Source organism: Numida meleagris, chromosome 6, assembly GCF_002078875.1.
Source record: "Numida meleagris isolate 19003 breed g44 Domestic line chromosome 6, NumMel1.0, whole genome shotgun sequence".
In the NCBI taxonomy this organism is placed as follows: Eukaryota; Metazoa; Chordata; class Aves; order Galliformes; family Numididae; genus Numida; species Numida meleagris.
The window spans coordinates 26,936,649-26,951,808 of NC_034414.1; the positions used below are offsets into that span (position 1 = coordinate 26,936,649).

General features: G+C 39.7%; 1 protein-coding gene across 3 annotated transcripts in view; it reads right to left on the reverse strand.

Moving 5' to 3' along the window:
• RBM25 (RNA binding motif protein 25) overlaps positions 1-15,009 on the reverse strand; it is a 34,278-nt gene extending 19,269 nt beyond the window's left edge. The window contains exons 1-7 of one of the 3 annotated variants that reach the window (XM_021401538.1): positions 14,836-15,009; positions 10,994-11,085; positions 7,690-7,810; positions 4,181-4,230; positions 3,011-3,181; positions 2,637-2,694; positions 1,486-1,646 (exon numbers count right to left, since the gene is read on the reverse strand). In XM_021401538.1, coding sequence (XP_021257213.1) covers positions 1,486-1,646; positions 2,637-2,694; positions 3,011-3,181; positions 4,181-4,230; positions 7,690-7,795 — 546 coding nt within the window. In that variant the 5' untranslated portion in view covers positions 7,796-7,810; positions 10,994-11,085; positions 14,836-15,009. The remainder of the gene's footprint in view (positions 1-1,485; positions 1,647-2,636; positions 2,695-3,010; positions 3,182-4,180; positions 4,231-7,689; positions 7,811-10,993; positions 11,086-14,835) is intronic. The other 2 variants (XM_021401537.1, XM_021401539.1) reach the window with 2 other exon arrangements.

Consider the following 15,160-nt stretch of genomic DNA (forward strand, 5'->3'; position numbering starts at 1 on the left):
AACCTAAATCTTCTAAAAATTGATTTGCTAGTGTGATTAATAGTTTCCTGAACAAGAGCCTATTCACTTTCATTTTATAGGAAATAACTGTTTTAAATACTGAATATCTTAAAGCACCTATGGTACTTTAAGACAGTTACGGGGCAAGCTCAACAACTTGTGACACAAGATGCATGATTTTAGCTAATAAATAAAATTAATTTTAACACACAAACTTGACAGATGACTGCCCACTGCCTGATACCTGCATCATCTACTGAATTATGTACTTCTTTCCTTTTCATTAATTTGTTCCAGAAGATTGTCAATCAAGGGGAAAGAAAAGGCAGTTAGTTTGCAAATTCTGACAAAGTAACAGTTTTAGAGTTGATAAACTTAAGAATTTCTAAACAAAACTGAAGCAGCAGAATCATAAGGTAGAGCTGAACTTCAGAATTAATTTTTAATTCATTCCGCAGATTCAGTTGTATTTAAGTACGAACAGATTAAGCTTCAGTTGTGATGAACAATGTGCCCTGGCAGCCAAAGGAGCTAACCATACCCTGGGGTGCATCAGGCACAGCACAGCTAGCTGTTCAAAGGCAGGGACTGTCCCACTTTAATCAGCATTGGTGCAGCCCAACCTTTAGTACTGTGCGTACTTTTGGGCTACTGTACATAAGTTATTTGAAAAACAGTATAAAGTGTCCAAAGGAAGGCAACAAATGTGGTGGAATGATTAGAGGACATCATCAAGGAGGCTCAACTGAAGACACTTGGTTTGTTCAACTTACAGGAGCTTAACAGATGACCTCATTGCTGTCTATATTTTCCTCACGAGGGGGAGCATAGAGGGAGGTGCTCACTTGTGCATTGGTGACAGGACACCAGAGAATGGCTTAAAGCTGCAACAAGCAAAATTCAGACTGGGTCTTAGGAAATGAAAAAATTTTTTCACTGAGAAGGTGAAAAAGGCACTGGAACAGCCTCCCAAGGCAAGTGTTCATGACTCCAAGGTCGTCACCCTCAAATAAGCATTTGGACAATGCTTGTAGATATCTAACTTAAGTCTTAGGCTGCTCTGTGCAGAGTCAGGAGTTGGACTCGATTCTCATGGGTCCCTTCTATCTTAGGATATTTTGTGATTCTATGACGGTAAAAGTTAAACAAAGCTAACTCACACATAACTCTGTTTGTGTTAATCTACAACACTGTGTAAGTTAACATAAAAAGGGTAATAAATCTTAAGTAGCTGTAAGTGGGTTAATTCAAACATTTGTAGTAAACATGGTAAAAATTTTCAAGAGTACTTGTGAATTAAGAGCTTCCACTTCATTTCCTTTCATTGCATCTTCAGACTCATTAATTTCATTCTGGCAAAATCCTAAAGTGTATTAGTGGCAGAGACAAGAAAAGAAACTAGAAGACCAACACACAATCTGATGTAAAAAGCATATTACATTGCCCTCCTGCCAAAATAACGCAAGTCATACATTATATACGCACCCCATTAGAGGCCTTTTTCTTTGCTTTCCATTCATCTAGCTGAGCCTTTGTCTTTGCATCAACTTTGACTAGTAGCTTCTTCTCTCCTATCTGGAGGTCATGGAGCAGTCTCAGTGCCCGTAGTGTGGATTCTGGTTCTTTGTATTCACAAAATCCAAAGGCTGAAATGGATGATTAAAATGAGAAGCAAACATGTTAAAACTCTTCAGATAATTAGCTTTAAACAAATATTATGTTTTGAATCAAAATTTGAACATAGGTACTTCTCTACATAAAATGCAACACAGAAACAAGACTAATAATTAACTTCATTAACCTTTGATATAATGAATAGCCCAGTGAATAAAGTGAAAGCAATGCACAATACTATAGTTTGTAAAGAATTTAAAATGATCTTAGCTAATAAATGTAGCCTTATAGAAAGACACGTCTCAGATTTGCAACTGTCCGAAGATCAGAGACGTCAATCAACAGTACAATGTTAACCTAGAGGACTATTTCAAACAAGACTCTTCACAACAGTTACAGAAAGTTGCAAGCAAAAAAACACTGTGAGAGAATTAAAGAATTATATACGAGAAAGATGAGAAAACAATTATAATAATATTAAATTATAATAAAAAACTTAGAGAATATAAGAAAACATTAGCAGTGAAGAATAATCATAACTGTTTCATACATCCAGTGGACAAAAATTATAGGAAAAAAAAAATTAATCAGTACAATCTGGGGATAGGGAAGGATGAAAGATTTTAGGTCAGGAAAACCTCCTTGGCAGTTAAGGATAATACACAGTAACGGAAATGACTACTAACAGTGCTGCAAATCCACTCCCTTGGAAGTTAAGTCCAGGCTGGTAGCTCTCTGTCAGAGATGGCCTATAAACACTTGACTTAATCTCAGAAGAGAAAGGTGAACAACATTTGTCCCCCAAATATAGTTTTGCATTTAATCTTCCTCAATTTTGTTTTTTCTCTGTGTTGATAAGAACAGAAAATACTCACTCTCTATCAGGAAGCATTTAACATTTAAGTATTGTATTCAATATCTTAAAACATTAACTATTAAAATAACTGTGTCAAATATTTGAAAATCAGCCAGGTAATAAAAACATTACTTTGATCAGAGATTTTGAAAAACATGAACATTACCTTGAAGTTTTCCAGATGCTCCTTGTACTCTCTTCCAACTCAAAACCAAGCCACATTTCTGCATTAAAGAGAAATAATATTTAAGTATTATTTTGCTTGAAACGTTAAGAAAATGTTAACACTTGTTGCACACAAAGATGAAAAGTGAAAAAAATTAGCACTACTGAAAACAAGCCATGTCTAAGTTCACTGACATATACAGCTAAAAAAAGTTTACTCTTCCCTTATTTACTGACTATAACGTCAAACCAACCGAACTGCTATTCCAGTGAGTACGACCAACTCTGCTTTCAGTTTCAGTTCCACTACTTGGGAGATCACAACTTTATGTATTAGCCAGGGATGAATGTTAACAAGCAGCCCACTGCACTTACTGCTAGAAGCTGCCGTATGAGCATGTCTGAGGCCTTCTCAGAAATGTTGCCTACAAAAACGGTGGTAGTGGGACCGCTGTTTTCATCATTTTCTTTGTTCTTTAAGCCAGGGTGATCTTTCCTCACTCCTAAGTGTTTTCCAACCATAGACACTGTGGTAGGAACTAATACCTAGAAAGAGGATGAAAGAACATAAAATAAAGCACTGCTGTTGTTTTTTTTCCCTCTGTATTTAAATTTTCAAGACAAAATAGGATAGACATGAATTTAAAAATTAATTTTTTATATGAACCTTGGTTAAACTTATAGAGCAGGTAAACAAACACTTCACGTTTTAATACTTCATACAGCACCAAGAGAATACCTTTTCTGATACAGACAGACAGAAAAAAGGTGTACCTGAACATGGCTACTGGAAGGTCTCGATGTGAGCATACAGTAATATTACACATCATTTGTTTTACAAATTACTTATTTGGGACATATGAGTCACTAGAAGTTGAAGCGCTGCACCTAACAGCGTGCTAGATGCTTAAAAAAAAGAAAACAAAGCTGCAAACAATAGTAACTCTGACTCAAATCTCAAAAGGCTTCAGTGGACATATGACAGGTCTTAAAAGCTTTCATAGCGAATAAACATTACTTGTTTAGTTGCTCAGTACACAGCTCATAGCCATTTGCTTTCAGTTAAGGAGCAACTATTAGTAAAATGAACTGTACAGAGACAGACATGAACATTTGTTCCATTTTGCTGCACCTCTCCTTCCACTTAAGAAGTTAAGATCAGACATGCACTAAGTACCTCCTCTCAAAACCTCTTCTAAATGTGTCAGCTTTAATAATTTTATCAGGACAGTGAATAATGAATTTGTTCCAGCACTTCTGTGTTAATCACAATGGTTGCCATGAGCATATCTTTCTCTAACAGATAATGTAAGCTATCAAAAAAAAATATCAGTATTTTGGGGAGATTTCACTTATGCAAAATCACAAAAATGCTAATTCACCTTCATGTTAATAAATAACTTTTATACTTTAATTACCATAATAACTGAAATAAAGACTAAACATTTCCTTCAGCAGGAAGGAAATTTTAATGAAATAGTTCAGAAGACGAAAATACTGTTGAAATCTACCATGCATGAAACTCATCCCCAATGTAATACTTACAGTTGGAGCAGGAGCCATAATGCCCATTGGTACAGGAATCATGGGGGTCCCTGAGAAAAAGAAGATATAGTATTAATCTGTCAAGATTACTGATGACTATGAATGAATTGCTTGCAGCCATGATTACTAAACCAGACAGCAATTTTGGTGACATAAGCATTTTAGCATATCAATTACCAGCAATTCCTTAAGCACTCAAGCACAGTCTGCACACACTAGCATAACACGTGTCCTGATCACTTTTAACACATTCTCATTTTGACTTTGTTCTTCACAAACAAGCTTATTTTAGAAGCACATTCAAACCACAGTGTTGCTCTAGAAGATGAATGAGGCTAAGAATTCTAGAGACAAAAACAATCCCAAGTCCCATCGATGGTAATTTAATTCCTGACTTGCTCAGTTCCAATAACACAATCCTTCATACTGTTTAGGGCTGAGGTCCAAAAGCATGAGACCTGCTGGCATTCTTTATTATTTATGACATAGCATAATAAAGGCTCCATTAAAAAAAAAAACAATCCCGAAGCATGCTACCTCATTATTGATTTTAAGTCTTTAAATTTTAATTAACAAAACTATTAAATAGTGTGAAATTAAATGTAATATCCTTCTACCCACTACAATACTAACTGATGGCTTTAAGTACCATCAAGTTAACTAATATCTGGTCACAGTAAAGGCTGTTTACCTTTACATACTAACTGCTATAGGAGAGATAAAGCATTTTGTCAGTCAGACATTAAGGCTCAAGAACAATGAAGTTAATTTCACATTCTTCAGGAAAACACTCTGGGGATCCAAGATCTTTCATTCTACACAAACATCTTCATCTTCTGATTCCTTTCTCTCTCTCTTACTGCTATGATCATGAAAACCCAAGCAAATTTCTGCAACATACTGTTCCTGCACTGGTTCCCTAGTTGTTCTAGTACTTAATCCCAAAACAACACTTCATTTCACCCTCTGCACCTTTCTGCTCAGCCACCTTTTATTTCTTAGATTCCATCATCTATTTCTTCCATCACTCATTCCTTTCTTCCTCAGTTCCTTCATTTAAATTCATCTATAACTCTCCAAACTCTTCAGAGAACCTGCTCTCAGTTTTAATGCACCACATCATCTCTCAGACTAGAAGAACCACCCCAGGACAGAGACTGGTAGCGCAGCTGTGACAGAATGATGTGACCAATGCTCAGCAGAACCCAATAAAATCTAATAAGATGCTGGGTACCATCAGTAAACATACTGATGGTCAAGTCCATGGGCATTATTTTGCTGCTCCGTAAGAATTCGGTGTACCTGTGTCCTGACTAGTGCCTACAGACTCCATCTGCAATGCAAGAAGAGCATGCACAATCAGAGAAGAGCAACTGCATGACTCGAGTTTTGAAGCAGCTTCTTGGCAAGGAAAGAATTTACACTCTGAGACACTCCAAATGCGAATGCTTGCGTGGAACATGTTGAACAAGTCCAGAAAATGCCATTTGCCAAATTTTCACATCAGAATTCAGAATAAGGAAGTAGCGCTTTTACACAACTGGTAATGAACTTCCGGAATTTGGCACAAGAGGTGACAGTTGAAACAGTATCAACATGTTCAAAAAGCATAAAAATGCTCATGAATGGTTAAGTCCAGAACCAGATAAAAGAAATGCAAAAGATCACACTCTAACATCCTTAATATATTAGTTGTGGAAACTTCCGTGTAAGACATGGAAAGCAGATAGGTGCACGTATACACCCAGATAACATCATCTATTCCCACAGCTCAGACAAAATATCAGGCCATACAGACTGCTGATGTGACCTAATAGAACATTTCTTACATATGAAAAGATATTTGAGTTTTGTATCTTAATTATATCTGATTTTCACAGAAGACAAGAGATATTAAATCACCTCCCTTTCGAGTCTTTCACATTTAAAGATGGAAATGCTAGTTTTATTTCTAACAGTTATCTTCTTAAGCAAAGCAAAACACTTTTCCCACCATCATTCTTCTACAAGCACACTGTTCTAGCAGATTTCTTTTATAGGTTGGATAATAAGATTTTTTTTTTGCTGAACACCCAGCTAAAAATATTTTAATTGTAATTTCACACACGGAACAACTTTAGAGTAGACTTCCAAAAGGTCACTGCTGCATTTTCTATTCTCTTCATACATTTAGGCTGAGAAATTAAACCCATATCTTTTAAGGGTCAGAAAATGTTAACTCAATAGGTAAGCAAGTCATACTTCTACTGCAAAGAGAAAAATTAAGCTCCCTCCTAAAACCAGACTCCGCCGATTACAATCTATTTGGATTATTAGTACTGAAAACAAGACAATTTTTATAAAAAGTCAAATAGTGAATGCACAAAAAGATCTTTGTCATATACGCTAAGAAGCGGGTGTTTAGAACAAACGTAAAATATTTTTCAGAAAGCTATTTCAAAAAGCACCTGTTTTCTTCATACAAGACTACATAAATCAAAACTAATAAAGAGGTACACTCTTAAAATCTAGCCTGAAGTTTTTGATGGCAGGATGTTGACTAATCAAGAACTCCACCTTAAGCAGAAAACAGAATCTCATGGATATAAAAGGAATTAAAAAAAGAACCAACCAATTAGTAAGGCCTAGCATGATGAACGATTGTGCATGAACCATTTCTGAATTCAGCCATCTGGTTTTTGAAAGCCTTTATTGTCTACAAAACACTCGTGCACAACACAGCTCAACACTAAACAGGCAGAAATTATTTTCTGCAGCCCTTGTGTTATGAATTTTAAATGGATAATTCTCTGAAGTATTCCTCTCTTCCTCTCCCTGTCCAGACTCCAGACACTGTTATCTATACTGGCAACATACAGGGAAAAAAAAAAAGGTTTTTAATCCATAAATTAAAGTCGCAACACACAAACAAAAAAAGAAAAAGCTGACCTTAAAGATGAAGAAAGAAAAAAAAAACAGAATTAGTTTTGGGAAGACTACAAGGAATGAGCAATACAACTAAGTTAGCAAGATGTAAAAAGAGACTGTAAAGAAATGTAAAGAGATGACATTTCTGAGATGGACTTATAAAAAATAGACAAAACAACGTAAGAAAGTGAAGCTTCTCTTAAAGTTATTCCTGTATTTTCACACTGTGCATATTTGGTGTAGAGAAGTGTTTCTAAAAGCTATTACAATGGCTTATTTGAAAGGAATCAAAACCTGTATACTGCCAAAGAAGTGACTCTTAAAATACCTAACAAAAATGACAATCTAGCTTCAGACTTAAACAAAAGGACAGTAAAACTAGTACTGTGTCTTACAGTTTCATTTCTGGTCAAAAGTAAGCAGACAATGGCAGACCAGAGTTTGTGCACCTGACCGGCTGTGTGAGCAAACTAGAAACTCAATTGCAATGCAGGTGAATCAGTGTTACTGAAGTATAGTTAAACACAGTAACTTTGGGAAAATAACAGCTTATAACAAAAAGGAATTTCTTTCTGCAACAGTTTCATACACTAACAACTTACCAGGAGGCACAGGTGGAGGAAAGCCAGGAAACTGTGGAGGTGGAATCCCAGGGGGAAGAGTTGGGATTCCCATTGGAGGGCGATTCAGATGAGGTGGGAAAGACATTCTTACAGAAGCAATCTGTCAAAAGGATAGAAAAGGAAAACTGTATTAGTCAGTTCCCGAAGATATATTACAAAGGCAATGCAAATGATCTGCATCTAATGACTTTAAAGCTTTATATGGACAATCACCTACAAATTAAAACTATTTTTAACGATCAGCTGGGGAAAAGAGGCAAGTTTCCTCTGTAATACAAGTATTCCTTACCAATGAAAAACAGCACTGAACAAAACAGAACCATTATATGCCTCTTCATACCAATGTTTTACAAAGAATGGGAACTAAACAGCATTTAACAGCATGCATGCTGTTTCTTTAAAACGAAGCTGTCTCAGCTTAAAACCATTCCCCCTTGTCCTATCGCTATCCACCCTCACAAACAATTGATCCCCCTCCTGTTTATACGCTCCCTTCAAGTATTGGAAGGCCACAATGAGGAAGCAAGAAGCAAGCTTGGAATACTTTCTTCAATAAGGCAAGTAGTTCTCCAGAACAAGAAGCAATCACACACAATACAACCATAGAACAATTTCAGAGAAAGAACTGGGGAATCCTTATGTACATCACCAACAGGAAATGTAGATAATAACACAGACGCTGGGGAAAACCCCAGGCTCCAGAATGGAGACAGTTAAACACTTGGAAGAGGGTCCTCTGGTCTATTTTTAACTTCCCAGCTCACAGACCTTCTAGAGTTCATCTTGGAGGATAGCCTGGGAGCTGAGGGTCAATGTGCTACCATAGAGAATAGAACTTTTAACATCATTTATCTTCTCAGATAGTTATTGTTGTGCAGATATTACTGACCCTCCGACAGACACCACCCAATAAGACTCAAGATCGCTCTTAACAAAGCTAATGCTCTTACTTCCAGTATTTTCCCAGCAACCTTACACAGTTACATCTTGGCTCTCACTTCTTAAGACCAAATGGAGCATTGGTTACCAACACACACAATTGGTCACACAGCTTAAATCTTTGTTGCTGTGCTTGTTAAAACACACTAAATTACTCAGCAGTAACTTGTCATGCCTATATCTTCTCATGAGCACACAAGTACAACCATACTATGCTGAGGAAGCACTGAAACTTCAAATGTCCTGGATTATACAGATACAAGTTACGAAGAGTAGCAGGTAACGAGCTCAGCCAGCTTCCCATGTACACATCCGTGTTTCCCAAAAGACTGAGCAGTACTGTAGGCTGCAGTGCAGTTTGTTTTCCAAACAGGCAAATGCAAATTAAAACCATGACAGAAGACCTTGAGAACAAGAACAATGAATAAAATTCTGGTAACTAAAACAGACCTATAGATGGGATGATGCATACCTGCTTTCCTATCGCTGAACACAAACCATGAGATGAGTTTGCTGGATACAGATGTGACTTCCACACACGTGCAAGAGCAATAGCATAACTAAGAGCAAGTAACAGTACTTTACCATAATAGCAGATGCACTCAAAAGAGCTCAAGAAGATAATCCTGTAGCAGAAGTTCATTCCCAAAGAGTCTAGAAACGGCTGTGAGGGACAAGTGCATACAGCCTACTGAAGAGGACGAAAGAGAAACCTAGATGTACTTGGCAATACCTTTGGGACCCCGGAAATGATTTGAGTATAAGAGCGCATACGTGACCCTAGAGGTAGTTCACAAGAAGACATACTTGCATCAGTCACAAGAAGTTCGCGATAACTGCATTCATTAATTGGCCCCAAAGAGCATACATCCACATCTCACCAGGAGAAAAGTTAAACACTCCTTTGACAGAAGAAATAAGATAGCAAACGCAAGCTTTCCTCCTCCACCGGTTCAATACCGACTATTTCACACGATGTAAAAAAACAGAAAGCCTTTTTGTTCTCTGTAATGGATACACTTAGATAACTATCACCTGTCATTCTTGATTTTTTCAAGTGAAAAGCAACAAAGCCATACTGCCAAATCATTTTATTTGGAAGAATGTTGTTTATGGACTGAAGAGTCTAAACATTAGCAGACACTCCACTACAGTGTGAAGCTTGGATGGTATGGGAGGGGCTAGGATTCCCACATTATCCATCTTTGTATCACTACTCCATGCTGTTTCAACAACAACAAAAACACAACAAAATCAGTCAAGTGTCCCAGGAAAGACAGGAAATTAGGATCTTCAAGGCTCTCAGTCCTTTTATCTATGTTTCAACTGGTAGGCAACTAGGCAAAAATTCAAAGCAGCTTTGGGACAGGAGAGCAATTGTCTTGTGGGTCTGACGTCCCAAAGTGGCTACAGTAGAGTTACACAATTTGAGGTCCACAGGACATAAATGAGAGGACTGTTAAACAAACAAAAATAACTGGGAATTTTCCAAGCTGCCAGTAGGTGCAGTCCCTCTTCTTGCTCTAATAAGCACTTTATTTAAGACACCATTTTAGGGAAGCATAAAAAAGCCTAGGGACTAAGAAGTGAGACAGTTATTTGAATTAAAAAAATGCTGAAATATACTGAGCTTAATGAACATCACATGCACACAGGCAGAGGGCTTTTTCTTCAAGTTTTTATTGAAATCAAAAAGCAAGATGTTAGCAGTCAAGTAATTATTACTGCAAAAAACGTAACAACGCAACAAGCAGAGATCAAATTTAGTCTTTCAGTCTTCTGGTGAGATGGATGTGAAACATACAATTGTCTGCAGGGTTTCAACAACACATTACTTGAAGCAATCCTTTTTCTCAATATCTGTACAGTTATTTTGACAACAGCTAGCAAGCTGCTTTGCTGCTGACTTAAATCTTGCATGATTCACTGCAAGCACCTCTGCTGTCTGGGACACTGAAGATCAAACACAGAGAAAACCTTGGTCCCTCTCCTGCTATTGTATGTAACTACTAATGTGAAACCAGCAGATAAAACAGCTTGGTTCAGATTCCATCATGAAAACTTTGTGACTCAATGGGAACCAAGATCTAAACTGCTCACTGAAGACTTAAGGAATCCTGATGAGAGAATAAGACATATCCTAATTCTTGCAGCAGCCAAAAAGCTGCAATGAAGGGAATCGAGAAGCACATTTTTGCTGTAAATAGCTGGCACACAAGAGCTACATATTCTCTTCCAGCACCTAGAGAGGACTTGCATTCATAAGCAACTGCAAGCCATGGCTTGAACATGGAATGAGACTCTAAGCTAGATACAGGGAGAACACTGGTAGAAATCTCAGTACCTTTAATTTCTCTGGAGACTGTCCTAAACCCCACAGGTACAGTGCAGTGACCACTGTCCGGTATTCTTTCTGCGGTGATCTTCAAATTTCCCCTAAAATATTAAAATGCTCAAGTAAGGAATTGAAGTCTTGGAATCCTTAAAATCTTATTTGACTTACAGAAGTATGAACTCATATAAAGTCAGGTGTATAAAGCAACTATCAAGAAGCAGCAGCACTTTAAGGGAGACATTAATTTGTATGAATTTAGCAGTGGCCACAAAGATGCAGCTGTAAGAACAGTGATTATCTAGTCCAATACTATTAAAAATTCTGAAATCATCATCACCCAGGATGACGGACCTGTGTCAGACTCTAAACATAGTCAGTTTAGGCTACATCTACACAGCAAGAAGGGCACTACAAGAGGAATAGGTCTGCTAAGTCAGATGGAGCTGAGACCCCAAAGCTCCCACTACACTTTGGGAGGTCCAAAAATCTGCAGGTGAAACTCTAAGTTCTGAGTATGTTTTCATATGGAAAGAATCCAGTTTATTCACTACTACAGTATAAGCTGATATGAAAAAAAACCTTCCCAAGTGAGGACGACTGCGAGTCTTGTTCAAATTGCACACTCCTGATCTGAATTAACAAAGTAATGTAGCAGCACACTCTATTACACTTCGACAATTTTTATAAACTGCGTATCAACAATGCCACGGCTAGCAAAACACCTACGCTTTCTCTAAGCAGACCCAGATCAAATCCTGCCTGATATCTTAACTAAGACAAGCACTACACAAGCACAACGATAATGCTCCAGGTTCAGCTTTGGTCTCGAAGAAGTTCAGCTGCTTTCATTCAGTGCTTTTCCAGTTACTAAGTCCTGCTGGAACCAAATGTTGACCACACCCCACTGCACCAACCTTCTGAAATTCACAGAGTGCAAAAACACCCTCACGGCCCGAAGGTTTGGTAAAAACCCTGAGACTTATTAATTCTGAGTGTTCTGCCCACTAGGCCTGAGCTCTACTGGCCAGCTGCAGGCCTGCTCTGACACCCGCAACGAAATGAGCGTCCAGGGAAGGGGATTGAGGGTATGCTGGGCTCCTCTTTGGGGCCACACAAAACTCAGAGGTACTATGAAATGAGAGTCACTATCATTCAGGCATTGCTGTCCCATGCATTATCTTTAATTCCTAAATTTCCCAGTAAGAGGAGAGCAAACATGAGAAGACAGCACTGCAAACATGATTTTTTAAAAAATATTATAGCATTCTTTTAACATATTTCTTGTTTCCTCTATTCTTCTGGTAAGGGGATGAGGAGAGATGTCATATGCTGATTGCAAGTTTATCAAAAGACACTGGCAACTACTGTATTTGGAAGTGGCAGTTGTACCACCTGCTCAGCAGCATCTTCATTCTACCCGGCACACAGTTCATCTCCTTAGCATTTATAATTGAGTTAACACATCATAACTTTCATTGAAAAACCTGCAAAACATTTTAATCATTTTCAGAAGTTGTTCCCCATGAAAAAGACACTTATAATATTTACTGTTCAACTACCAACTAAACAAAGTTAAAATCAACCACAGAAACCCTGAACTCTTAACGGATAAACAAAACTAATGCATTTTAAGAACATATACAGTACCATAATGGCAGCAATAGCACAGCTGATCCAGCTTGATTTCAGTTTGTCTGATTATAAATTGTTTTCAACACTTCCTAATACAATCCTTCTGCATCACGAGTAAAAAAAAAATCTTAACATCAAGTCATACCAAGATGTTGCACAGGCTAGTCCCTCAAATAAGGGCACAATAAGCACAAAGCACGTTTAAAGAAATTTAAATGAAGTCTAGCTTTGATTAAAATCTTAACTTTTAGATGATTAAGGGAGCCCTGACAAAATTCATGCTTATTGCGTAACACCATGCTACTTACTAACACCCTGAGTCACTGAGGCATTTGATCCCAATGTTTCACTGTAATATTCCTACACATTCTTTTTTCTACTGTTTACTCCGCATTGCTGCCTGCATGTAATTTTATGACAAAATATTTCACACAGTTTGTGCCACGGCAGGTGCAGCTGAGCAGCACAAACATTTTCAAAAGCAACTGGAGAAAAGATACACAATAAACCAGCCTACTAAAGCCACTACTACCACACAGGCTTTTAACATTAGTCTCCACATGGTGCATGGACCTTAAAGCTGCTCCATTATAAAAATAACCCCAAAATAAAAATAATCTTAAACAGTTTGTCACTCATTGGAGATACTGCCTATATTACTGCAGCTCAGAAAGGTAAGTAGGTCCCTAAAAATAAAGGCTCTTTTCCTTCAAGCTATTAGATCCTTTAAATGATGATGCCCAGCACTTTTTTATAAAGCCTTACAGTTTTCTCCAAAATTACCTTGAGGCTAAGTGAGGCATTAGTGGAAAACGTAACAGGCATGTCAAGAGAGAAAACAAATATAGACATTTTTCTAAGGAGATTTGTTTCCAAACAGACTACACTAGTACTTGCTCAAGCCTGCTATCTGGAGATGATCTAGAAAGATCACTGCCATCAGTAAGCTGCAACCCAAATTACTGCAAAGTACCAATTAAAAAAGCAACTTGCTTACCTGAAACTAAGCCTCAGTCTGAAAGTTCCCTACCCAAAGCCCTACTAATCACATCATCAGAATTTTAACGTCTTGGACTTTGTTTTTAATTCTGTGTTCATATTAAGCTCTTATCAGTAAAATAAATGGCCTTCCATCTTAACTTTGCTATTGACTCTTCCCAAAAGACAAACAAGGCCGCGACATTGCTAAATGTAAGTGAACGCCAAGGGACAAGAAGTGAGAAACGTGAAGCACGGTGTGCAGTGCAACTCCTCCACAGGAGAAGTAAGAAACCGGCCAGTGCTTCCCTACTCAAGCTGCTCTGGGCCACCTTCGGTAAATGCTGATGCAATACTAGAAGCAACGCCTTGCTACTACACAAATAAATAAAAATAAAGATTCGTATGCAGTCATCTTAAGGAGAACAGACCAAAAATGACACAAGTTTAAGATTCTATTTCCTGCAAGGCCACGTAAGATCTGTTGTCATTAAAAAAAAAAAAAAAGAAAAAAAAACTAGTTCTGTTCAGGACGTCACTAGTCTGTATTTTAATAACTAAAAAAAAAAAAAAGAAACAAACACGCACAAAACTACCAAACTATTTTCCTTCAGGTAGGAAAAGGTCTTATCCCATTAAGAAAAAAAAGACATTATGAGGAAAAAACGTGCCTATCCGCGCAACACAGGTGGTACTCACGGGGCTCAGCCCGATTGTCTCGAGCACAGGCTAACACGTGCTGTGAGATGACCGCCACGGACCGCGCTCAGGACGTTAACCTCCGTGCCACGACGCTACCGAAAAGCGCTTCCTCGCACGAAGCGGCACCGACGAGTATACAGCCCCAGCAGGCCGGCGCGGCCGGGAGCGGGCCGGAGGCTCACTCCCTCTTGGTCGAGGGGCGCGAGGCCTCGCCTCCTCTCGCCTTCCGCCGGGCCGTGCCGGCGGTCCCGCAGCGGCCGCGCGGGACGGAAGGGCCCGCTCGCCTCCTGGGCGGGAGGAGAAACGAAGGGCCCCGCCGCCGCCCCGCGAGCGCCTCCCCGAGGCCGCTCTCGCTCCCCACTCCGACGCCAGGCCCCGCAGCCTTCCCGCCGAGGAGCTACCGCGGTCCGAAGAATGGGAACGCGGCGCGGCGGACCGAGCCCGTCCCGGCCCCAGAGGAGCCTCCTCTCAGCGAGCGGCCGAGGCACCACCGCCACCTTCCCACCCCCTTCCGGCCGCCGCGGCCCCGTGTCGCTCACCGTCCCTCGCTGCAGGTCAGGAGCCGCGTCCGGAGCGCCGCCGCGGCCCCTCCGAGAGGCGCAGGCCTGGGATGGCGCGGGGGGAAGCCGCTAGGCCGCCGGAGGTCGGGCTAGAAGGCCCGAGGCGCCGCTAGGCCGCGAACACACCGCGCCGAGCAGCCTCCGCCGCGCTGCGCGGGGTCATGTGACCCACCCCTTCCGGCAGCGGCCCGACCTGCACCGCGCCGTTCTACCATAGAGACGGCCTCACCGGAGCGCCCCCTCGATCTGCGCCTAGACAGCAAAGCGCCCAACCACAGAGAGGCAGCGGCTAGAAGGTCGGCGT